Source organism: Halichondria panicea, chromosome 6 (assembly GCF_963675165.1).
Source record: "Halichondria panicea chromosome 6, odHalPani1.1, whole genome shotgun sequence".
Classification (NCBI taxonomy): domain Eukaryota; kingdom Metazoa; phylum Porifera; class Demospongiae; order Suberitida; family Halichondriidae; genus Halichondria; species Halichondria panicea.
This window is the reverse complement of record NC_087382.1, coordinates 6,067,445-6,091,125: the sequence shown is the minus strand read 5'-3', so window position 1 is coordinate 6,091,125 and position 23,681 is coordinate 6,067,445. Positions and strand designations below refer to the sequence as shown.

Here is a 23,681-nt window from a genome sequence, read left to right as displayed (position 1 = left end):
GACCAAATCCACCATATCAGTGTTATTCACATTTCCGAGCACGAGTTCACTATACATACCATGTATGATCATGACATGCTACAGGAAAAAGAGTGCAAAACAAAATGATTATAGTAGTTATAGCACTACACAAGTACATGCATAATGTTCTCACATTTCTTCTTTTGAAGTCCAGGTAGAACCTCCGGCTAGGAGTGTTGATACATAGATACTATAAATTGATAGTATCTATGGTTGATACAAATGGTCTTCGGAGGAACGAGTCCCTATTGGACAGTCGTCCGAGAACCATTCACATACACAGGCCAGACAAGGTTGACCTATATAATTGTCAACCGTGTCTGGCCTGTGTATGTGTGGGAGGTTTGAGAGGTGTGAGAACAGAAATATAACTGCACTGGCAAAGTCTTAAAAGCGAGAGGTTCTAACGGGAATTCATTGATAACTGCTAAAGTGCTACGATTATTTGCTCAAGCTAAAAAATCGCTTTTGTTTGTACATGTATATAGATGGATGAGATGTGTGCTGCATATTTAGTTTGATGTGCATGTGTGCATGTATAGTGTGCCTATGTGTGTGTGTGCCTGTTCATATACTGGAAGGCAGCCATGCATGCAGCTTGTCTTTGAGTAAGAGTACTGCACATAATTATAGTGTTTGTGGACAGAGTGAGCATGCACTGAGTTCTGGTCACTTTGGTAATGCATGAGTACCATAATACGTCTCAGAGTAGAACTTCAACTCGAGGAACTTATGCAAACGAGAGAACGCTGTTCTTCGATTGACATCTTGGTGTAGGGAGTGCACTATCGAAATGGGAATGTCATATAAAACTATAATTATACGAATTTGTCACCATGCAAGTTGTTTACACAGTGTACATATACAAATGAGCAATTAAATAAAGAAGGGAAATTTAGCATCCAGGATGTGTTTATTCATCTCTAACGTTTCCTCCATCAGAAGACATACACACAAAGGAAGCCACACTGTGCATGTACACGAGGGAAGTGTTAAAACACACTTCAAAAAAACTCTGCATGGAACCAACAACCATGCACATACACTATGCAGGAAATGTAAATTAAGGACTTGTGATATAATTATATAAACAAAAAATCTTATAGACTATAGGGTTAATATACTTTTACCATATTAGCATATATTAGGCTATACATGTATGAAAGAGGCAAATTTGTGTATTGGATTGAGATTGAGGATGCAATGCTTAAAATGCTTGGGCACATCACTGAAGTAAACAATAATTATTCCTGCTGTAGGAAACCATGCATGCATGCAGTTTTAGGCCATGCAGAGGCTTACTTAGCAAACCATTATCGCACGCAGCAGAAGTTATAAATCGTAAGTGGGTCACCGACATAATTATGGATCTAAATTGGGTGTGTAAGGTATGTATAATTATGACAAGTTTCGTTGAAATCGGAGGGGGTACCCATATCTTTTGTATGCTATGCTCTTTGAAATAAATAATGAATGGAATAAATATGAACCGTAAGTCGCACGCCAGCCAAGTATATAGACATGCACCATCATAATTGCCAGGCAATGGAGATGTTAATTAGTGGATTGCTGACAGTGCATGAATCCACATGACGTTGATGCTATACAATATCACATGCAGTGACACCACTACAAGTGTGGCAGCGATATAGAAGGGCCCGGGCCCGGGAGAATTAATAATGAATAATCCACGCAGCTTAACACGCATGGCCAGTTATGTCGACTTGTGGCCTAAAACTGCATGTAAACACCACCGCATAACTGGACATAATTTTAATGAGTTTTTTAATTTGTGGTGATTTGGTGAATTTTACCGTAGATCGCCAAATTAAAAACCGTCAAATTAAAGTTTTCCAGTGGACACAACGTCCTTTGCATAGTAACGCCTGCATGAGACGCCAAATTAAAACACCAATTACATTCATTCTCAACCGCCAAATAATTATTGGTACAATTATTGGTACTAGCTCTTTGTCATTGAACTATACAGAGGATTTGAATAGCACTTATTTCTACCTGCATGGCAATGCCAATATGTTTTTGTGCTAAGAGAGGTTCTATTATGCCCCATCACTGTAACGCGCACAGTCACATGCACACACACACACACACACACACACACACACACACACACACACACACACACACACACACACACACACACACACATGCACACCGTGTAAATTTTGATGCAAAACTTTACGGAAATCAGAACTGACGCAAAAATGTGCATTTAATTATTTTAACAGCAGTGCAGACGTGCATGCATGTGGCTTCAATTAGTATTATAGTTCAGTATGTGCACATGCATCACCATGAGTTTTGACTATGCAATAAAAGCCATAGCACAGCATCAACACATGCACATGTACACCTGATCAAAGCAGCACAAATGCAGAATCTTTACAACAACAGATATGTTGCTACGCTGCACGTATAGTAGAATATTGGAATGAAACTACAAGGGATAACAAGACTATAAACGGGAGAAAAAGCAATGCACCTATCTATAGTATTTTTACCCGCTATAGGCCAATCATACATGTATATACATTATATGGTACGTATTAAGATAGGGTCAAAAGGCCTCACATGCAGGTAGAAAGAATGTTATCTATTTCTCAGGCTCTTCCAGCCATGATTAATGCATAGTATTGTGATATATATACATGCAGCCACTGGGGGTCTGTATATGTATACTCACCAGGGGAGCACACAGAGGACCTGGTGCTTGAGTCCATGCATGCCATCATGTGATGTGTTATACTGAACAGAATGGAGGTACATGCATAGATGCTTTGATGCTTGATCAGGTCAAAACAGTCCAACTGCAATGACATGCATGCATAATTATAATTATGCATGTCATTGTTTTTACTAAATATGGTATGATCCCAAACACGCATAATATCATATATCATAATGTGGGAGTTTCTAAAACAGGATACTCGCAACAGCTGATTACAGATTAGTTGAATATAAAGGAAGCACTTAATTGAAAAAGTTTAGTGAAGCAAAAACTGATAGTGCATGCAGCATCAATTAGCAAGTGAGTTGAAGATTATATGCATGCAGTATAGAGACGTATAGGGCATGCAATGTATACTAGCTCATGCAGCTATTTCGCTATACTCATAAGCCGCCACAGTTGTTCGCCGTGCAACAGTGGCGGATTGTGAGTCTACTATTTCGCTTCACCATGCTAACAATCCTTTATACATGCACCTCATGCAGATGGATATGCTGTCTAGAAATATTCTCAGCTGGTTAGTACTGCCACTGACCCTAGCTACTGTTACCAGGAGTGAGCACTATCACATTGTGCCAGTGGATTCAACTGACTTGTGTAATGGGTATCGAAATGGAACCTGTTTCGCTCTCGAGCAGCTTGTTCAAACAGACCTGTTATCTGATGGAGACAATCTCACCTTGAGCTTTCTACCTGGAGATCATGTGCTAACTGAGCAGTTACTGATTTGTAACTTCTCACATGTGCAAATCACTGGCCAGAATACAAGTACAACTGTAATTGGATTTCATAGCAATGGTGCGATACGTTTTGTTAGTATTACTGAATTGAGCATTGAAGACTTGGGTTTCGTTGGAGGGAATATTGGACGACAAAACTTTGATCAAAGTTTGATCATCATTGACAGTGCCCATGATATCTATATCAAAGACTGCTACTTTTCGGACTTTAAATTACTCAATCAGGTGGAAACCTGTGTTGTTAAGATTGCTAATACTCAAACTGCAACAATTGAGAACACTCTCTTTATGAACAACACCGGTCGGGCACTGCACATTGAGGTTGATGATGTGTACATAACAAATAGCGAGTTCACTAGAAATGATGGAGGTGCAGTTGACATTGATTTAAACAACACACTGATCAACAACACAAAGTTCAACTATAACAGTGCTAGGAACGGAGGAGCATTAAAAGTGGTATCTGGTACTGTAGTAATCACTTGGTGTAACTTTACAAATAACAAAGTTTCTCAGTATGGTGGAGCCATCACTGCTGTTTCAAGCAGTGTAATCATCTCCGACAGTGAGCTGACAAACAACAGTGCCGACAGCGGCGGCGGAGCGATCAGTGTTTACTCAGGCAGTGTATCCATCTCCGGCTGTATGCTGACAAACAACAGTGCAACTACCAATAGTGGTGGAGCGATTAATGTTGTCTCAGGCAATGTGTCCATCTTCAACAGTGAGCTGACAAACAACAGTGCTAACTATTATGGTGGAGTGATTTATATTGTTTACTCAGGCAGTGTATTTATCTCCGACAGTACGCTGACAAACAATGTTGCTAATGAGGGTGGAGCGATTAGTGTTGACTCAGGTAATTTGTCCATCTCCAACAGTGAGCTGACAAACAACAGAGCTGACTATGGTGGAGCGATCAGTGTTTACTCAGGTACTGTTTCCATCTCCGACAGTGAGCTTAAAAACAACGTTGCTAATGAAGGTGGGGTAATTGATGTCTTCCAATCTTCCACCTTGATCATCAACAACACTAACATTACTAACAACATACGCAGTTTGAACATTTCGCAATCAAATGTAACATTCACTGGAATTAATATTGTCAGCAACAATGGTCCCATTTATGCTTTCAATAGTCGAATCGAGTTTATTGGACCTACGACACTCAGTAACAATCGTGGTATGCTGGGAGGAGCCATCAGCATTGTCCAGAGTGAAGTATACGTTAACACAGAAGGAGTTATCATCAACAACAACACGGCTACCTTTGGAGGAGGAATATTTCTGAGAGAGAGTACACTCTTTGTAAATAAGCCAATAAAGATATATCAAAACACAGCACAGAATGGTGGAGGGATTTATGCATATTCTAGCAGAGTTGAATTCCAATCAGTGCAGATGGTAGATGCATATGGTGATCCACTTCCTCCAAATAAACTGAGTGAGATTGCTCACAACATTGCTGAGAATGGTGGGGGTATACATGCAGTATCTTCAACTATTAAATTTACTCATTCACATTGATTCAAATACAGCTAAAGCTAGTGGAGGTGGAGTTTATCTACAGCAAAGTTCGAAACTGTACCTATTTAAAAGAACTGGTATGTATGTCAAGTTAACGATTAACAACAACTTGGCTCAATACGGAGGGGGGATCTTTGTGGCAGATGACACACAGAGGAGTGCGTGTGGAGGAGTGGTCACAGAAGATGATGATACTCGCACCATTTTTGCTGACTGCTTCATTCAAACAATTAAACTGTATGAGGAGGACAACAATAATCCGAACTATATCAACACATTCATGACTAACAACACGGCTATCCAATCAGGAGCAGACATCTACGGAGGTCTGTTGGATAGGTGTAAAATAAGTCAAAATGCTGAATATGAAATTTCTTCAAATGGATCTGGATTGGACTACATAAATAACACCATGAAATCCTCCACCGAATTATCAATTTCCTCTAGGCCCCTGCAGGTGATGTTTTGTAACTATTCACAAAGTGACTATGTTTCTCCAAAAAAGGGACACACATTTAAAATCAGTGTTATGGCTGTTGACCAAGTTGGAAATCCAATGAATGCAACAATTCGCAGTTCTGTTGTCAGTGAGAGTGGATTTGATCGTCTTAAAGAAGGACAGACAAAACAAGAAGTTGTCAATCAGTGCACAGAATTAGAGTACAATGTATTCTCACAAGACAGCTCTGCTCAAGTGGAACTCTATGCTGAGGGTCCATGCATTAATTTGGGAATTTCAAGACAACTTATCAATATTTCTTTTCAACCCTGCACATGCCCTATTGGACTGAAACCTATTCAGTCCGATACTGAGTGCAAGTGTGACTGTGATCCAGACTTGCAACAATATCAGATAACAAACTGTTCTGAGAAATACGGAACCTTAAAGCTGGAAAGTAATAACAACATATGGATAGAATTCATAAATACCACAACAGGAACAGTAGGGTATGTTGTTAGTAACTGCACATTTGACTATTGTGTAGAAAAACCAGTCAACATCAGTCTAAGTAGCCCTGACAAACAGTGTGCCTATAATCGAAGTGGTGTCTTGTGTGGAGAATGTGAATCAGGACTCAGTGTTATGTTGGCTACATCAAACTGTAAAGAATGCTCTAATCTTTTCCTTCTTCTACTAGTACCATTTGCGCTTGCTGGGATATTGCTAGTTGCTTTAATTCTCGTGCTCAACATCACTATAGCAACTGGAAGTATTCATGGCCTCATATTTTACGCCAACATAGTAGCTGCTAATAGAGCAATTTTCTTTCCTAAACTAAACAACTTTGTAACAGTTTTCATATCATGGGTGAATCTTGACCTGGGAATCGAGACATGCTTTTACGATGGAATGAACTCTCAATCAAAAGTGCTTCTTCAACTTGTCTTTCCTGCTTACTTGTTTCTTCTAGTATTCTTAATAATCATTTTGAGCATGTACTCTGACTCATTTTCAAAGCTCCTCTCCAACAGGAACCCAGTTGCTGCCCTAGGCAAACTCGTTTTACTCTCTTATTCAAAATTGTTACGGTTTATCGTTGCTGCACTACAAAACAGGGTCTTGGAATATTCCGATGGTTCAACCAAGACTGTTTGGTTGTTTGACAGCAATGTACCATACTTTACTCCCAATCACATTCCACACTTTGTTGCTGCAGCCATAATCCTCATTGCCGGTGGATTGTTCACTGTATTGCTCTTTTTTGGACAATGGTTTCCACGCTGTTCCAAGATTATGATATGGACCAAGAACACAAAGTACATTGGCTTCATGGACGCATACCATGCTCCATTCACTCCTAAGCATCGCTATTGGGTGGGACTGCTCCTCTTTGCTCTGATTGCTCATAATCTAGTAGTTGCCATGGCTCCAAACACTTTTCTACCAGTTCTATCATCAGGGTGTATTGCATTCGGACTGATAACATTGACCAACGGAGTGCACAAAAGCCAATTTAACAAATATCTAGAAATAATATTTCTGCTTAATCTCGGCATTCTATCTATTGGCACTTCATACATTGTTGAAACACACCAACAGCAAGAAACACTGACCATTGTTTCAATGTCCATAGCTTTCATTCTCTTTGTGACAATAATCAGCTACCATTTCCACCACTTCATACTAAAGAAGACTAAAACATGGCTCAAGATAAAGCAAGTTGCAAAAAACTTGACAACTGGTGAAGTTGCATACAAAAAGAACCGAGAACCTAACAATACCATGGCAATGCATCAGTTTGAAATTGATAACGATGACAATGAACGATTTATAGCTGAGCAAATAGACATTGTGGGCACACCACTTTACACTGATGAAGCAGTAAAAGCAGCTGACCCTGATCGTTACATCACTCCTCCCATTATCAGACCAGCCACAAGGCCGGACCAGCTGAGAGAGCCTGCCCTGGACGTACTAGCCCCCCTCACCGTAGAGGACTACAGAAGACCAGCCCCTCCCCCTCAAAGAGCCAACTGTTATCCTGTTGTTACACACACAGAAATCGGCCCCATACGCAATGAAGTGTGAACTGTCTTATTATGCATATATATATACACACAAGTACATAAAATAATGTTCGTAGGCATTGTATACACAGTTATATTACTGTTGTTGACAATAATTGTTAATGTTACTATAGTTTAAAAAGAGATAAAAATGGTTTTGCTATTATAATTTGCAAGTTCCCACAAAAATTAATGTTGGCTATATATTTTTTGGCTACCATCATCAGAGGTCAATTACGAGATGATTTTCAGAAAGAAATGCTGTATATAATGGGAAATGTTCGCGGGTACACAGGGGCGATCCTAGGATTCTGTCAATGGGGGTGCTCATTGCGCGCAAAGCGAGCCGCAAAATTTAGACCACGCCCACTTCCTGGGTCACGCCCCTTTTGTCGGCAACGCCCACTGTTTTCTAGATGGTGCCATCAGCACGTACGTACGTAGCCTCGATTCCAAGCCGCTGAGAAAGGCGGCCTGGTATACACTGTTTACGCATGCGCCAGAATTACCAAGAATCTTGGTAATCGTAAATTGCAGTATATTTATCAGTATTCTTATTCCGCATTAGTTTGTAAAACATTGATATCCGTTTCATTTATAATGATGTCATTTAAAAAAAGAAATCTAGTCCAAGTTGTGTAATGGCTGCTACCTTCTCTTCTGCTCTCGTGTACGCGTTATCCTGTGTTGGAATACCAGGTCTAGTCTTGAAAGACAAGCAGCTGGAGGCGTTGAAGTGTCTGTACGCTGGTGTTTATGTGGGTACCGTACCGACCGGCTATGGCAAGTCCCAGAGCAAGTCCATCTGCTTTCCAGACACTCCCTTTCTTGATTGATGTGAAGCTTGACAGGACCAGTGCACCTCTCTCTGAAAAAAGTGTTGTGATGGTGATTTCTCCTCTTGTTTCTCTGAGTGAAGCCATCTTCAAAGTGTTGGTGTGTCTGTTCGACGTTCAGTGCCATTCTCTCTGGAAGGAAGTATTGTTGTGACATTTGCCGAAAATTGGTCACAGAGTAAGTAGTATCTGATCCGAGAACTGTGTGGCCTGAATGTGTTTACAATCCGAGGGACTTGTGTGTATCCGATCCAAGAGACTTGTTGCTTGAGTGTGTATTAATGGATAGTGCTTTCAATGGTAAATCTATTGTGTAAATCAATAAGTAGTCCTCACATTATGTTACGTCACAGCCACTGTACTTATCCACATTTATTTTTTACCCACAGGTTTAACTAATTTCTTATGAGATTAACTTGTCGCCTGAGTGTGTATCCGATCCGAGCCTCAAGTTAATGAATAAATCTACAGAGCTGATGTTTTACTTAGCAGTCTCTGTCTACAGTGTATACAGAGAGGTAGCCTCTTTTTCTTTTTTCTGTTCTTTAGATAAAATACTGTTTTAACGTTCAATGAGATAAATACGGTAAATAATAAATTAATTGTCCACCCACGCGCCAACAGTAAATACCAGGCCCACTATTCAAGGGGCTGGAGTCAGAGGAGGCTGGAACCACTTGACCTTAGCTAATTAAGGTCACTAATTGGATTTATCCAAACTTCTCTTGCAGACTACTTCAAGCCTAGTTTTTAGTGTCTATCAGTTTAAAACCTTATTTTTTAGGGGGGGGTCAAATTTTATTTTCGCCAATTTTGCTCAGAAGCAGAGATACAAGTTTCAAAGCCGGTATGCAGTGACCTCGAAAACAAGCCGCTCATGATATCGAGGCTAGTGCAAGAGCAAGACTTTTGATTGTATCTCTGCTTCTGAGCAAAATTGGCGAAAACAAAATTTGACCTCCCCTAAAAAATAACGTTTTAAACTGATAGACACTAAAAACTAGGCTTGAAGTAGTCTGCAAGAGAGGTTTGGATAAATCCAATTAGTGACCTTAATTAGCTAAGGTCAAGTGGTTCCAGCCTCCTCTGGGCTGGAGTTAGTCTCGATTTCCAGCCTCTTTGCAAGATATGAAGTATGGGAGGGCGTGGCCAGACTAGGCTGGAGTCGAGGCTAGTTGCAAGATGTTATAGCCATTGCTCTTACTACTGCTGTTACAAACAGCGGTTTACTTAGTAGATTCTGAAGATGAAAATAGCACTGGCTATAATTAGGCAGTAGGGCCTAGGGCTAGGGGCGGCATTCATCTCTAGCATAATTCTAATTAAGGCGTATCACAAGAAACCACGCCCTAATATCTGCACATTGTGTGATCTGGTAGCTTTGCTAAACATCGACATGGTTGCTAAACATCGACCTGGTTGCTAAACATCGACCTGGCTGCTAAACATCGACCTCCTTGGTAAACATCGACCTCTTTGGTAAACATCGACTGTTTATTAGTTTTGAGACAAACGGCACCCCATAATAAAAGCTACATAAGATCAAGAATGTACTCATGACATGGTTGGTAGAAGACTCACTAGCCTGTCAATACAATTAGTGGTCATGGTTGGTAGACTGTCAATACAATTAGTGGTCATGGTTGATTGACTGCACTCAACCAGTGGTTTGTTTGCATCCACAATCAATTTGTATAGGAAGCTAAGCTCACCACATCAAGTGCATAGGTTGAAGCATTTTGAATTAGAGACTAGTTGGTGGTGTATGATACACCACAAATGAATGCTTGGTTATAGTGACTCAGTGCACTGTTATTAAAGCCACCAACTACTGTCTCTAGTTCAAAATCTCCCTAGCATTATTATGCTTATGCAAAACAAGCCACTTCTGCCTAAGGGAGGGGTAACCCTAACCATAACGCTATAATCTCTAACTTAACGCAATCTACGTACATGCATGTATATGACCATGATTGATGTACACTAGCCGAATACTGCACACCCATACAAGCACTACATACTATAGTGTTCTCATATTCTTGGCAGGGCCGTAAGTAGATATTATATGGTGGGGGGGCACAAAATAAAAATGGGGGCGAAACTCCTGGGATAGGCGGCAATAGGGAGTGGGTCCAGGGTCCAGGAGGGAGGGCGTTTGCCCTTCCGCCCCGCTGGAGGCGCTCTATGTGTGGGGCTTCATGCTTTACATGTTAGAGCTAGCTTCTATCCAACAACTGGACCCCTGTCCTGGAGAACCACATGGCAATATAGGTCAACCTGACAACAATAATAATGGCTATCTGCTGTATTATACAGCAGATGATCAGCAGATGGCCGCCATTATGTGGTTAAAACTGGTGCTTTTATGTTTTCAAACTCCCCTAAGAGCATGGGATATGACAATTACTATAAAACACAACATTTAAAGCGCTCATTGAATAGCAAAAGTAGTTAAACAGAAAAAGAGTGCACCATCGATTAAACAGTGAGTTTAAGATTAATTATCGTTGCAGTTACTATTATGCATGCATTGTATACAATAGGTACTACGTACATAACCATTCTTGGAGCAGCAACATTATTATTATTATTATTATAACAACAATTACCATCACATTCACCTCAGAGAGATGCTGTCTAGAAATATTCTCAACTGGTTAGTGCTATTCCTGACCATAGTTACTGTTATCAGGAGTGAGCACTATCAAATTGTGTTGGTGGATTCAACTGACTTGTGCAATGGATACCGAAATGTAACTTGTTTCACTCTCGAGCAGCTTGTTCAAACAGACCTGTTATCTGGTGGAGTCAATCTCACCTTAAGCTTTCTACCTGGAGATCATGTGTTAACTGAGCAGTTATTGATTCGTAACTTTAGACATGTGCATATTACCAGTCAGAGCAAAAGTACAGCTGTAATTAGATTCTATAGCAATGGTGTGATACGTTTTTTTAGTACCACTGAATTGAGTATTGAACGCTTGGGTTTCATTAATGGAGCGAATGTTGGACCACGAAACTCACATCGAGATTTGACCATTGACAGTGCCCACAATGTCTATATCAACGACTGCTACTTTATGAACTTTTTTGTACTACTCAATCAAGTGGAAACCCACCTAGTTAAGATTGCTAATACTCAAATTGTAACAATTAAAAGCACTCTCTTTATGAACAACACTGGCCGGGCAATGCATGTTGAGGCTATTGATGTGTACATAACAAATAGCGACTTCACAAGAAATGATGGAGGTGCAGTTTACATTGAATCAAACAACTCTCTGATCAACAACACAGAGTTCAACTATAACAGTGCTTGGAGCGGAGGAGCAGTAGAATTGGTATCTGGTACAGTAGTGATCACTTCGTGTAACTTTACAAATAATGAAGCTTCTCTGTATGGTGGAGCGATTAGTATTTACTCAAGCAGTGTGTCCATCTCCAACAGCATACTGACAAATAACAGTGCTAACAATGATGGTGGAGCGATTGCTTTTTCCTCAGGCAGGAGTGTGTCTATTTCCAACAGCACACTGACACGCAACATTAACAGTACTGATGAGATTGTTGGAGCGATTAATGTTGACTCAGGCAGAGTGTTTATCTCTGGCAGCACACTGACAAACAACAGTGCTGACAAAAGGGGTGGAGCAATTTATGCTCACTCAGGCAGTGTCTCCATCTCCAACAGTGAGCTGACAAGCAACAGAGCTAACATTGGTGGTGGAGCGATTAGTGTTGACTCAAGCAGTATGTCCATCTCCAACAGCACACTGACAAACAACAGAGCTGACTATGGTGGAGCGTTTTACGTTACTTCAAGCAGTCTGTCTATCTCCGACAACACACTGACAAACAACAGTGCTGTCTATATTGGTGGAGCGATTAGTGTTGGTTCAGGTAGCGTGTCCATCTCCAACAGCAAACTTATAAACAATAGTGCTAACACCGGTGGAATGCTTAGTGTTTACTCAAGCAGTGCGTCTATCTCCGACAGCACACTGGCAAACAACAGAGCTGCTGAATATGGTGGAGCGATTAGTGTTTACTCAAGCAGTGTGTTCATTTCCGACAGCAAACTGACAAACAACAGAGCTGACTATGGTGGAGGAGCGATCAGTGTTGGTTTCAGCTGCAGTGTGTCTATCTCCGAAAGCACACTGACAAGCAACAGAGCTGACTATGGTGGAGCGATTACTGTTTTCTCAAGCAGTGTGTTCATCTCCGACAGCAAACTTATAAACAATAGTGCTAACACCGGTGGAATGCTTAGTGTTTACTCAAGCAGTGTATCCATCTCCGAAAGCACACTGACAAGCAACAGAGCTGACTATGGTGGAGCGATTAGTGTTGACTCAAGCAATATGTCCATCTCCAACAGCACATTGACAAACAACAGAGCTGACTATGGTGGAGTGTTGTACGTTACTTCAAGCAGTCTGACTAGCAGTCTGACTATCTCCGACAACACACTGACAAACAACAGTGCTGTCTATATTGGTGGAGCGATTAGTATTGGTTCAGGTAGCGTGTCCATCTCCAACAGCAAACTAACAAACAACAGTGCTGGCTATGATGGTGGGGCGATTAGTGTTTACTCAGGCACTGTATGCATATTCATCTCCAACAGCACACTGACTAACAACAGAGCTGACAGGAGTGGTGGAGCGATTTATGGTAACCTAGGCAGTACTGTGTCTATCTCCGACAGTACACTGAAAAACAACACGGCTACCTCTGGAGGAGGAATATTTCTAAGAGAGAGTACACTTTTTGTAAACAAGACAATAAAGATCTATCACAACACAGCACAGAATGGTGGAGGCATTTATACTTATTTTAGCAAAGTTGAATTTCAATCTGTGTTACCAATTTTCAGGGGCACAAATAAACACAGTGAGATTGTTGACAACATTGCCGAGAATGGCGGAGGTATTTATGCAGTAGCTACAACCATTGAACTAACTCAGGCACATGTTAACATTGACTCAAACACAGCAAGTGCTAAAGGAGGTGGAGTGTTTCTACAGCAAAGTTCGAGACTGTACTTATTTAAAAAACACTATGAAGATGTGGTAGAAAAGCCTCAAGATATTACATTAGTCACGTTAACGATTAAAAACAACTCAGCTCAGCACGGAGGGGGAATATTTGTGGCAGATGACACACAAAGGAGTGTGTGTGGAGGTGGGGTCATAGAAACTGATGCTACTCAAACAATTTTTAAGGATTGCTTTATTCAAACAATCAATTCGTATGGATACACGTTGAACATAGAAATAAACCACTTCAACACATTCATGACTAACAACACAGCTACCCAGTCAGGAGGAGACATCTATGGAGGTCTGTTGGATAGGTGTACAGCAATTCAAAATGCTGAATATAACAGTTCTTCAAACGGATTTGATTACACAAATAGTACCGTAAAATCCTCCACCGAATTAGCAATCTCATCTAGGCCTGTTCGAGTAATGTTTTGTAACAATTCGCAACATTTAACATATACAAGAAAGGGACACACATTTAGAATCAGTTTTATGGCTATTGACCAAGTTGGAAATCCAGTGAACGCCACAATTTATAGTTCTGTTGTCACTGAGAGTGGAGTTGGTCGTCTCAAAGAAGGACAGGCAAAACAAAAAGTTGGCAATCAGTGTACAGAATTAGAGTACAGTGTATTCTCACAAGACAGCTCTGCTCAAGTGGAACTCTATGCCGAGGGTCCATGCATCAATTTGGGAATTTCAAGACAAATTATCAATATTTCTTTTCTACCCTGCACATGCCCTATTGGACTCAAACCAATTCAGTCTGATACTGAGTGCAAGTGTGACTGTGATCCAGACTTGGAACAATATCAGATAATAAACTGTTCTGAGGAAAATGGAATTTTAAAGCTGGAAAGTAATAACAACATATGGATAGAATTCATAACTACCAATGGAACGGGGTATGTTGTTAGTAACTGCACATTTGACTATTGTGTAGAAAAACCAGTCAACATCAGCCTAAGTAGCCCTGACAAACAATGTGCCTACAATCGAAGTGGTGTCTTGTGTGGAGAATGTGAATCAGGACTCAGTATTGTGTTGGCTACGTCAAATTGTAAAGAATGCTCTAATCTTTACCTTCTTCTACTAATACCATTTGCGCTCGTTGGGATATTGCTAGTTGCTTTAATTCTCGTGCTCAACATCACTATAGCAACTGGAAGTATTCATGGCCTCATATTTTACGCCAACATAGTAGCTGCTAATAGAGCCATTTTCTTTCCTAAACTAAACAACTTTGTAACAGTTTTCATATCATGGGTGAATCTTGACCTGGGAATCGAGACATGCTTTTACGATGGAATGAACTCTCAAGCAAAAGTGCTTCTTCAACTCGTCTTTCCTGCTTACTTGTTTCTTCTAGTATTCTTAATAATCATTTTAAGTAAGTACTCTGACTTATTTGCAAAGCTTCTCTCCAACAGGAACCCAGTTGCTGCCCTAGGCACACTCGTTTTACTCTCTTATTCTAAATTCTTACGGTTTATCGTTGCTGCACTACAAAATAGGGTCTTGAAATATCCTGATGGCTCAACCAAGACTGTTTGGTTGTTTGATGGTAATGTACCATACTTCACTCCCAATCACATCCCTCGGTTTGTTGCTGCAGCCATTATCCTCATTGCCGGTGGATTGTTCACTGTATTACTCTTTTTTGGACAATGGTTTCCTCGCTGTTCCAAGGTTATGATATGGACCAAGAACACATATTACAATGGTTTCATGGATGTATACCATGCTCCATTCACTCCCAAGCATCGCTACTGGGTGGGGCTGCTCCTTTTTGCTCTGATTGCACATAATCTAGTAGTTGCCATGGCTCCAAACACTTCTCTCCCTGTTCTATCATCTGGGTGTATTGCATTCGGACTGATATCATTGACCAATCGAGTGCACAAAAAGCAACTTAACGAATATCTAGAAACATTCTTTTTGTTTAATCTCGGTATTCTATCTATTGGCACTTCATATGTTGTTGAAACACACCAACAGCAAGAAACACTGACCATTCTTTCAATGTCCATAGCTTTCATTCTCTTTGTGACAATAATCAGCTACCATTTCCACCAATTCATACTAAAGAAGACCAAGACATGGCTTAAGATAAAGCAAGTCGCAAAAAACTTGACAACTGGTGTTGCATACAAAAAGAACCGAGAACCTAACAATGCCATGGAAATACATCTGTTGGCAGCAAATGAAATTGATGACGATGACAATGAAGGACTTTTAGCTGAGCAAATAGGCATTGTGGACCCACAACCTTACACTGATGGAGCCATGGAAGAAGCTGACCCTGATCGTTACATGACCCCTCCCATCATCAGACCAGCCACGAGGCCAGACCAGCTGAGAGAGCCTGCCCTGGACGTACTAGCCCCCCTCACCACAGAGGACTACAGACCAGCCCCTCCCCCTCCAAAATTCAACCGTCGTCCTGCTGTTACACACACAGAAATAGGCCTCATAAGTAATGAAGTGTGAACTGTCTTATTATACATACATGTACACATAAAATAATGTAATTATAATTCCAACAGTTACTGCCCTTGGCAATTGTTTAATGTTACTATAGTCAAAATGGTTGTGCTATTTTAATTTGTATGTGTTGTATCTGTTAATTGTCTTCACTTTAACACAGATAAATATTCTTGATTGCAACAAGCTAGGGTAGAATAGAACACACACACAGAGCACAGTACAGAACCTTCTTATATACAAAGCTAACCACTCGGACAGTTTACATTACAGTTCCCCTGGGGGTATATGGTGTTAGCTTGTATGGAGGCGTACGAATCATCACAATTGAGAGAGCAATTTCCCAATACACTTGGACACGCAACACCAGTCCTGAAACAAGCGTACGGTTCCATGTCATTACAGTTTATTGTACAGTTGTCTCGATCGGGACACACCAGCTGTTTGTATCGACAGGTTGTGTCCTCACAGTCTACGACAGCTCTGTTCGGAATAGCACCTGAAATTTAAACATTTGAGTTGTGAAATCAACCTATAATAATCGTATGTATAAGACAGACTGTGTTAATGCTCCCAGGCCTGTTAGAGGAGGTAATTGATCAAGTGGTAATCACAAGTGTAGTGATTAAGTGAACTCTTCACTTAGACTGTACATCTAAATTCTTCTAGTAATGTTTGTTCTAGAACTGTAGCTGCTGCTGAACTTTGACATTAGAGAACTAGGTACAGTGCCTGTAACCTAGGGAGTAGAATACCACCATAGGGTGAGTAGTACAACTGTAAGTGTATCTTGAGATTGGAACATTTCTAAGAAATTGTGCTGATACCATTGTGTAGGTGAATGAATAAGCTACAAACGTATTCAAAATTATTTCTAAAAAATTGTTAGAGTGGAAAATCATTTAGGTGAAAACGGGGATGATCGTAAGAAAATGTATATAACATCAATTATCTCTGTAAGTAAAGTGTTTCTGGAAAAATTGCTTCTACCAAAAGATACACAATTTATTAACAATACATGTGTACAAAAATTAGACCTTAGCCGAAAATTTTACTTGAAATCTCTCCCTAAGCGAAAAGGCACCCAAAAACACACATAATGGAGTACGAAACAGCGTGTGTACTTATGTAAACGATTTTAATCCATGCATATGTTAGCTAAACTATTCACTGATGTTATGCCAGAGTTCCAGACCTTAGCCGACAACGGTTGGTGTTTTTCCTCCCTAAGCTTTTGCTCACTAAAACAATTTGTTGCTGTTGTAAAAGCAACCACATACCCACCACCTCAGGTTGCCATGGAAACATGTTTGGATATATTGAAGCTCAAGCATTCGCCTACACTTTGGTATCATCAAAATTTCTTAGAAATGTTTTAATGTCAAGATATTCACATTTATGTACCAAAATTCACAAATGTGTGGTATTCTACTCCCTAGGTTACAGGCACTGTAGAACATTCTAGAGTATGTGTTCTGTATATAAGTTTTTGAGTTTTGTGCAATGTATGTATGAGTATTATGCTGTTTCTGTTGTCTACTGCTGTTATTAAGTTACAAGAACAAAGTACTGTCAACTGCGACATCTGCGAACAAGGTCACCCAAGGGCAATTAAGCCAGAAACCATGCAATGTATAATTATTTGCAATTGAAAGCAGGGAAGCACTGTGTATGTATGTACTGTGGTGGGTTTGTGGAAGGGAAAATGTGTGCTATGTGGTTGCTACGGTTTACAATGATACAGTCACTGCTTTAAGTGTATATGGAATGACATAATACAGTCCTTAATACAGTTTTCAAATGCACATTTTTTAAAATCTCATTGGTCAACAGCAGTAGGGGTACAATGGCCCTGCATGCATACATGACACTGAGGCTACGTTAAATCAAATGCATATATTCAACTGCATGAGGCTATGTCAGTTTGAGGGTACGACAATTCGTTTTTTCAGTTTAACTGAGCCTCATGTCATAATTATGGATCTCAGGAAAAATAGGTCCTTATGAGGATTGAGAATAATGCTAGGAAAAATAGGCAGATTTCGATATGAAAAATATAGGCACTAACAAGTAAGTTTCTAAGCAAAAAAACTGCCAGCAGCTTGTTTTCTCACAGCTTGAATACATGTATAGAAGACTACCTACATGTATACACAGCTGGCTGTAGTTTTGTTCTACGTGTACGTCATCTTGCTATACCGCACAGACTCATTAGACTCCTAAAATCAGTGTAATTCATTTCAGAATCAATAATTTATAGTAGCATATTTGAGAAAATAGGTGGATGAAAAATAGGAAAAGAAGAAATTAAGATAACTAATTGAGCATATGCATGGAGCTGATCAGATCAAAATTGCATGATGTCAATGCACAGTTTAACAAGCACTGTGTGACAGATCAATTGCTGTTCCATTCTCATATACCTGCAATGACTGCATGTGCATTGTGTACATGCCATGTTAAAGCTCAGACAGACAATCAAACCAGCAAAGCTAATGTAAACTGATTAACAGGAGAAGTAGCAGATCAATGAATCCCTTGGCTTATGCGTATGCGTGGGTGACTGGGAACATTGTCAAACAGTTAGCTCTCTTATTATATACATAATAAATCAGTTATTGCCAAACGATTGATGTAATATGTGATTGACAAACAATTGCGACAACTAAAATTTCAGCACTATACGAATTGTCCTACCTTCGAATTGACGTAGCCTCATGCAGTTGATCCTCATGCAGTTGATCATAAAACTGCATTAATTGGGCTGAATCTTCTGCTTGGTGCAAACCTTCTTGCCAGAAAAAACAGTACAATTTTCGTCTCTCTCTCTGCTCATCAGCGCTGCAGAGTCCAGGTATACCAGAAAAATAATGTTGCCTACTTCCCTTTATTCATCTATAACATTAGTATTTCGGCATAATTTAGCTCCTAAATCAGGATAATAGAGTTGAGAAGGAGCATATTGGCTAGTTAAAGACCATAAACTAGTGTTTATTTTTCAGTGTCAGTTAGTGAAAACCAGATACAACCCATAATGCATATTAGCCTCTGTGGACAGAACAGAACAGATTCCAATGATTCCATAACCCCACTGCCACTCCAAGTTCCGACACTTCCAGTGTCCGAGTCTTCACAAGTCCTATAGTGAGATCACCAACCAGAACATAGCCAGGGTCACACGAGTAGATGACAGTGGTGCCCACACCAAAGAGTTGGGTTGTGAGAGTGTGGAAATGATGAGGGTGCCATTAACAGGAGCTGTGATCTCAGGGCAAAAAATCACTGTATGGATAATGAAATCAAAATCCCATAAGGAGCAAACAACGAACAAAAGGAGATTAGAAAATTGTATTTAGCAATACTATTTACACAATATTAAATTTTAGCAATAATAATTATTTACACAACTCGTAAAAGTAATTCAACTCGTATTTACCTTCACAATCTGGCATTGCTCCAGTCCATGTTCCCATTGAGTCAGTATCTGGGTTCTCACACGTCCTGGTAGGGGATCCCAGGAGGGTGTAGCCTGGGTCACATGAGTAGGTAGCCACTGACCCCACACCAAGAAGTTGGGTTGGTAAGTGGTTGAAAATGATAAAGGTGGCATTAACTGGGGCAGTGACTTCAAGACAAAAAATCACTGAAATCAAATGAGCAAAAATGAACTGGAAAACTACGATAGGTTAGTTTACTCAAGCAGTGCGTCTATCTCTGACAGCACACTGACAAATTAAACAACAGAGCTGCTGAATATGGTGGAGCGATTATAGTGTTTACTCAAGCAGTGTGTTCATTTCCGACAGCAAACTGACAAACAACAGAGCTGACTATGGTGGAGGAGCGAGATCGTATTTAGCAATTTAACTAATAATTATTAGCATGCACCTCTAGAGGAGTATCGTGAAAGTAGCTAATTCAACTCTATAGATAGCTAGAGTAAGAAATCACCTTCACAATCTGACATTGTTCCGGTCCATGTTCCAACTAAGTCAGTGTCTGGGTCCTCACAAGTCCTGGTGGGGGTCCCAGCCTGAGTCATATGAGTAGGTAGCCACTGACCCCACACTGAGGAGGTTGACACCAGAAAACTGATAGTCACACTACCTGTACCATTGCCAGGGGTTGTTAGTGGAGGACAGTAGACCGCCTCTGCATCTTATAAACTGCACCACACTTATCATTGGATTGCTACTAGAATTCTTATGGTAGCCGAGAAGGGTCACCCGCCTCCCAATTAATTGTGCGCCAAAGCTTTAGGAGACACACAATGCGCGCAATTAAACAAACAATTTTTCAGGTCAGTTTGCAGCACACGGTCAAAGGTCAAGGAATCCTGTCTGCATTCTAACGTATTCCTTTTGCTGAAATGGCCAATGATGCACTGTGCAGGTGAGGAGTGTCTAAATAGATGAAATCACTAGCATAGTATAGAGTAGGACCAAATTGTACTCACCGGACTTGCATCGATGACTTCTGACCTTGTGCAGACTTACCTGAAAATAATAATGTTGTTGGTTTTTTGTTTAACTGCGTGCGCGAGCATTGGGTTTAACCGCGTGTGTTGAATGTGTCTACCGCGGATGCCACAGGCGAATATTAGACTAATGAAAATTTCTGCTGAGGGCTCTGGAGCCAAATAGCGAAAAGTTGTACCCGCAAAAATTTCCCGCTATACGGTATCTGTTTAATAACTAGCTATAGCTAATAGGCTAGCCATGGAGAGTTTTTAACCTTAAACTGGACAAAATAGCTTAGTAGGGCTTATAGGAACTAAATGTAAGTAATAAGTGCATGTGAAAGCTAGTAATACAAGAAAACTTGCATTGGTAAGCCTCCCACTCACTTCTGTCTGAGAGGGGTTCAATTCTCTAGATCTGACACTTAGGGTGACTGTAGCCTTTAATACAATAAATTAATTATGGATACCTTCACATACTGGAACATTTCCACTCCAAGCTCCACCATTTGCAGTTAGACACACTCTTGTAGATTGTCCCACTATATAGCACATAGCCGAGGTTGCAGGAATAGGTGGCCACTGAGCCCAGTCCAATGTTGCTGTTATCAACACCAGGAGTGAATGTGAGGACTCCATTGACAGGAGGTGCAAGTGACGGACATGTTATCACCTCTGTGAATAGTTGTGTAAACAAACAGCAGTTGTTTACATAATTATTTCATCGAACTCCGCACAGCTATTATATACTAACAAATAACAAAACGAGTGAAAATATCAATCTATTACTGCATACGATGTAGCTTTGTGGAAATTGTTAGGGCTAAAATATCAATCAAATTGCTATAACCTCGGCCCTGTATAAATTTTGTCTTGACTTAATTATCATGGCATATGCACGCAATTTTAGCTGGTATAGATAGTCAAAACTGACCTTCACATATAAGTTCACTCTCACTCCATGTTCCTGAACTACCTCTATTAACAACACAAGTCCTGGTAGCTTGTCCCACTAGTCTATAGCCATTGCTGCAGGAGTAGGTAGCTACAGCTCCCACACCGAGGCTCACTCCGTGTGTATACCAGTAGAAACACTGACTTCTCCGTTTGTGGGTTCAGTCAACGGTTGGCATCTAACGATCACTGTATGGAAGCATGGCAGTAGTGGGTATACATAGTAAGAACATTAATACTGCATGTAAGTGAGAACAGACTATAAAAAGATGAAGATAACGGAATAGTTTTTTTACAATACTGTAGCTGCATGTTCACCTTCTATGTTTGTTTACTGTTGTACCTTCACATGCTGGTGTACTTCCACTCCAAGTTCCAATTGTCTCTCCTCTAACATCCTCACAAGTTCTGCTTACCAGGCCGACAAGAACGTATCCATAGTCACAGGAGTATAGGTAGAATTCTGCTCAACATAACATCTCCATTTGCTAGTGTGGGAGGCTCCAAGCAAAATATTTCTAGTACACAAGAAAAGGAGTTATAAAGGACAGCAGGTCCGGATAAAGAACAATATTAATTGGATAGCTGCATGCACATGTATGATTATAAATGCAGTTATACATGGACTATAGGGCATTATGCCCTTTATTAATACTACTATTACAATAAATTATTATACCTTGACAAGATGGTGGTGCTCCACTCCATGTTCCTATGGTGACTGTCCCTCCATTGATGTCCTCACAAGTCCTGGTCCTCTGTCCCACTAGAGCATAGCCAGGGTCACATGTGTAGGTAGCCACTGAGCCTAGTCCACCACTCAGTGAGTTTGGTCCTGCCTCTATACTGACCCCTCCATTGGTGGGTGGGGAAAGTATTTCACAAGTTAGCGGTCCATCTATGTGTGTGTGTTTGTATAATGGTCAAGAGTTACAGTGATCTTTATTTTAGAGAAGCGAATGTCAATTACATGCATGTATATCATCCCATTTAAACCACGGCATTTAGAAAAAATAAGATGAGTGTGTAAATAAAATTGCATGAGCCTTAAAAAATATCCCTTTAATGCTCGTATATATTTCTAGCACTATATATACGGACATTGCATTTACCTTGTGGGTCAGTGGCATTAAGGATAGCAACAACTTGAATTCTGATTTCTTCCACATCTGACGTAAAATTCTTACAAGTTGATCAATTCGACCATTTATTTTTTCAGTTTTTATTTGTGCTTCATTTTGTGTCTGGTTGACCTTTACCATGCAGTGAAGCGCATCCTGGTTCTGTCTTTCCCAGATATTATCAATCTCAGAAATGAATGTTGTCTCATTTGAAGCATGAAGTAACAAATGCAGTTCTTGGATGCTCTCACTTGAAGATGCCTGGAGACTTTTAATTTGTTCCATCACATTGTGTTTCGTTTCGTTAATCTTTTCCATCACAAATTGTTGTACATTGGCAACTTCAGTTAGTGTAGTGAAGTTTTAACTCAATGTACGAATGTGTGTCTGATAATTACTCTCATTAAAATGTTGCTTCAAAGATTCAATCTCACTTCGTAACGCGGTAGTATTATCATTCGAATGCTGTGAATTAAGCTTTAAAAATTTTATCTCACTTTCTTGAAATCGAATAAACTTTGTTAGTTCGTTGGTTACATTCGCTTGCTGGCTCGTAAACTCTTTCAAACTTTCCAGCTCTTGTTTTAGGGAATCAAGCTCTGTGTTAGACTCAGTCTGGGCATCCTGTGGTCTCAAAACTACAGTAATTACCACTCCAGCAAGAAGGAGTAAAGTAAGCACAGTCACCACTGCAAACGTTGCAGATACGCATGTCTGACCAGAAACCTGTAGCTTGTTCGTACCTTGCAGTACTGGCAGGTTGTAGGACATTCGTTCTGATGTCAGATAGCGAGGTATTATCAGGGTTGCTTTTGATGAACTCACACACTGGATTAATCTCCATTGTTTGAATTGGATATGACTGATGTTGTTGTCCCTGTCATAGTGCATATGTATGCAGCACATGCTGTTTGCATAATTAGACATGTCTATTATCATTCCACAATTGCATGTTGTGTCTTTTCATTTTGACAATGTTTACGATTTCACAAGTTGTTGATTCCTATTCCATCGGAAAATGAGATCAACCATTGAGTAAATAAATTCTTTCGCTATTTGAGCAGTGATGCAACAAAACCAACACAAAAATTTCAACTGACAGCCATAAATGTATCAAGTTGTCAATACAAACACATGCAACACTTTCGTGTATCACACTGGTTTGCATGACTATACTACAAAGATAGACTTCAAATTTTACTATTGAGATATCATTTTAACAATGAAAATAGAA

General features: G+C 40.1%; 4 protein-coding genes and 1 long non-coding RNA gene across 7 annotated transcripts; 4 read left to right on the top strand and 1 right to left on the bottom strand.

Annotated features, from left to right (window-relative positions):
* Window positions 1–3,255: 3,255 nt before the first annotated feature.
* Window positions 3,256–5,037, top strand: LOC135337246 (metabotropic glutamate receptor-like protein Q). The gene has a single exon (XM_064533140.1). The coding sequence runs from the start codon at window positions 3,256–3,258 to the stop codon at window positions 5,035–5,037; it is 1,782 nt and encodes a 593-aa protein (XP_064389210.1).
* Window positions 5,038–5,082: 45 nt separating this feature from the next.
* Window positions 5,083–7,567, top strand: LOC135337245 (uncharacterized). Its single transcript, XM_064533139.1, has one exon. It carries the CDS (start codon window positions 5,117–5,119, stop codon window positions 7,565–7,567), a length of 2,451 nt encoding a protein of 816 aa, XP_064389209.1. The 5' UTR covers window positions 5,083–5,116.
* A 424-nt stretch (window positions 7,568–7,991) lies between these two features.
* On the top strand, window positions 7,992–10,037 carry LOC135336783 (uncharacterized). Its single transcript, XR_010394936.1, has 3 exons — window positions 7,992–8,681; window positions 8,771–8,878; window positions 9,709–10,037. It is a non-coding gene; the product is annotated as an uncharacterized LOC135336783 (long non-coding RNA).
* A 728-nt stretch (window positions 10,038–10,765) lies between these two features.
* LOC135336760 (uncharacterized) lies at window positions 10,766–16,078 on the top strand. The gene is made up of 2 exons (XM_064532608.1): window positions 10,766–10,866; window positions 11,008–16,078. The coding sequence occupies exon 2, from the start codon at window positions 11,012–11,014 to the stop codon at window positions 15,917–15,919; it is 4,908 nt and encodes a 1,635-aa protein (XP_064388678.1). The 5' UTR covers window positions 10,766–10,866; window positions 11,008–11,011; the 3' UTR covers window positions 15,920–16,078.
* Window positions 16,079–23,299, bottom strand: LOC135336782 (P-selectin-like). 3 transcript variants are annotated; one of them, XM_064532639.1, is made up of 10 exons: window positions 22,439–23,299; window positions 22,006–22,224; window positions 21,670–21,844; window positions 21,307–21,515; window positions 20,843–21,047; window positions 20,370–20,409; window positions 19,865–20,316; window positions 19,350–19,556; window positions 18,611–19,195; window positions 16,086–16,412 (listed from the first exon to the last, which is right to left on the bottom strand). In XM_064532639.1, exons 7-9 carry the CDS (start codon window positions 19,953–19,955, stop codon window positions 19,053–19,055), a joined length of 441 nt encoding a protein of 146 aa, XP_064388709.1. In that variant the 5' UTR covers window positions 19,956–20,316; window positions 20,370–20,409; window positions 20,843–21,047; window positions 21,307–21,515; window positions 21,670–21,844; window positions 22,006–22,224; window positions 22,439–23,299; the 3' UTR covers window positions 16,086–16,412; window positions 18,611–19,052. The 3 variants fall into 3 exon arrangements, 2 of the variants coding, with proteins under 2 accessions (XP_064388709.1, XP_064388708.1); XM_064532638.1 differs by having other exon boundaries at window positions 19,865–20,409; XR_010394935.1 differs by having other exon boundaries at window positions 16,079–16,412; window positions 19,350–19,743; window positions 19,865–21,047.
* Between the last annotated feature and the right edge of the window lie 382 nt (window positions 23,300–23,681).

Bases quoted from the DNA above. Each gene is read 5' to 3' on its own strand.
- LOC135337246 (XM_064533140.1), top strand. From the start codon at position 3,256: ATGGATATGCTGTCTAGAAATATTCTCAGCTGGTTAGTACTGCCACTG.
- LOC135337245 (XM_064533139.1), top strand. From the start codon at position 5,117: ATGTATGTCAAGTTAACGATTAACAACAACTTGGCTCAATACGGAGGG.
- LOC135336760 (XM_064532608.1), top strand. From the start codon at position 11,012: ATGCTGTCTAGAAATATTCTCAACTGGTTAGTGCTATTCCTGACCATA.
- LOC135336782 (XM_064532638.1), bottom strand. From the start codon at position 19,955: ATGACTCAGGCTGGGACCCCCACCAGGACTTGTGAGGACCCAGACACT. The intron at 19,557-19,864 runs GTGATTTCTTAC...ATTTGATTTCAG, and splicing joins AACAATGTCAGATTGTGAAG to TGATTTTTTGTCTTGAAGTC. The intron at 19,196-19,349 runs GTAAATACGAGT...TTATCCATACAG, and splicing joins AGCAATGCCAGATTGTGAAG to TGATTTTTTGCCCTGAGATC.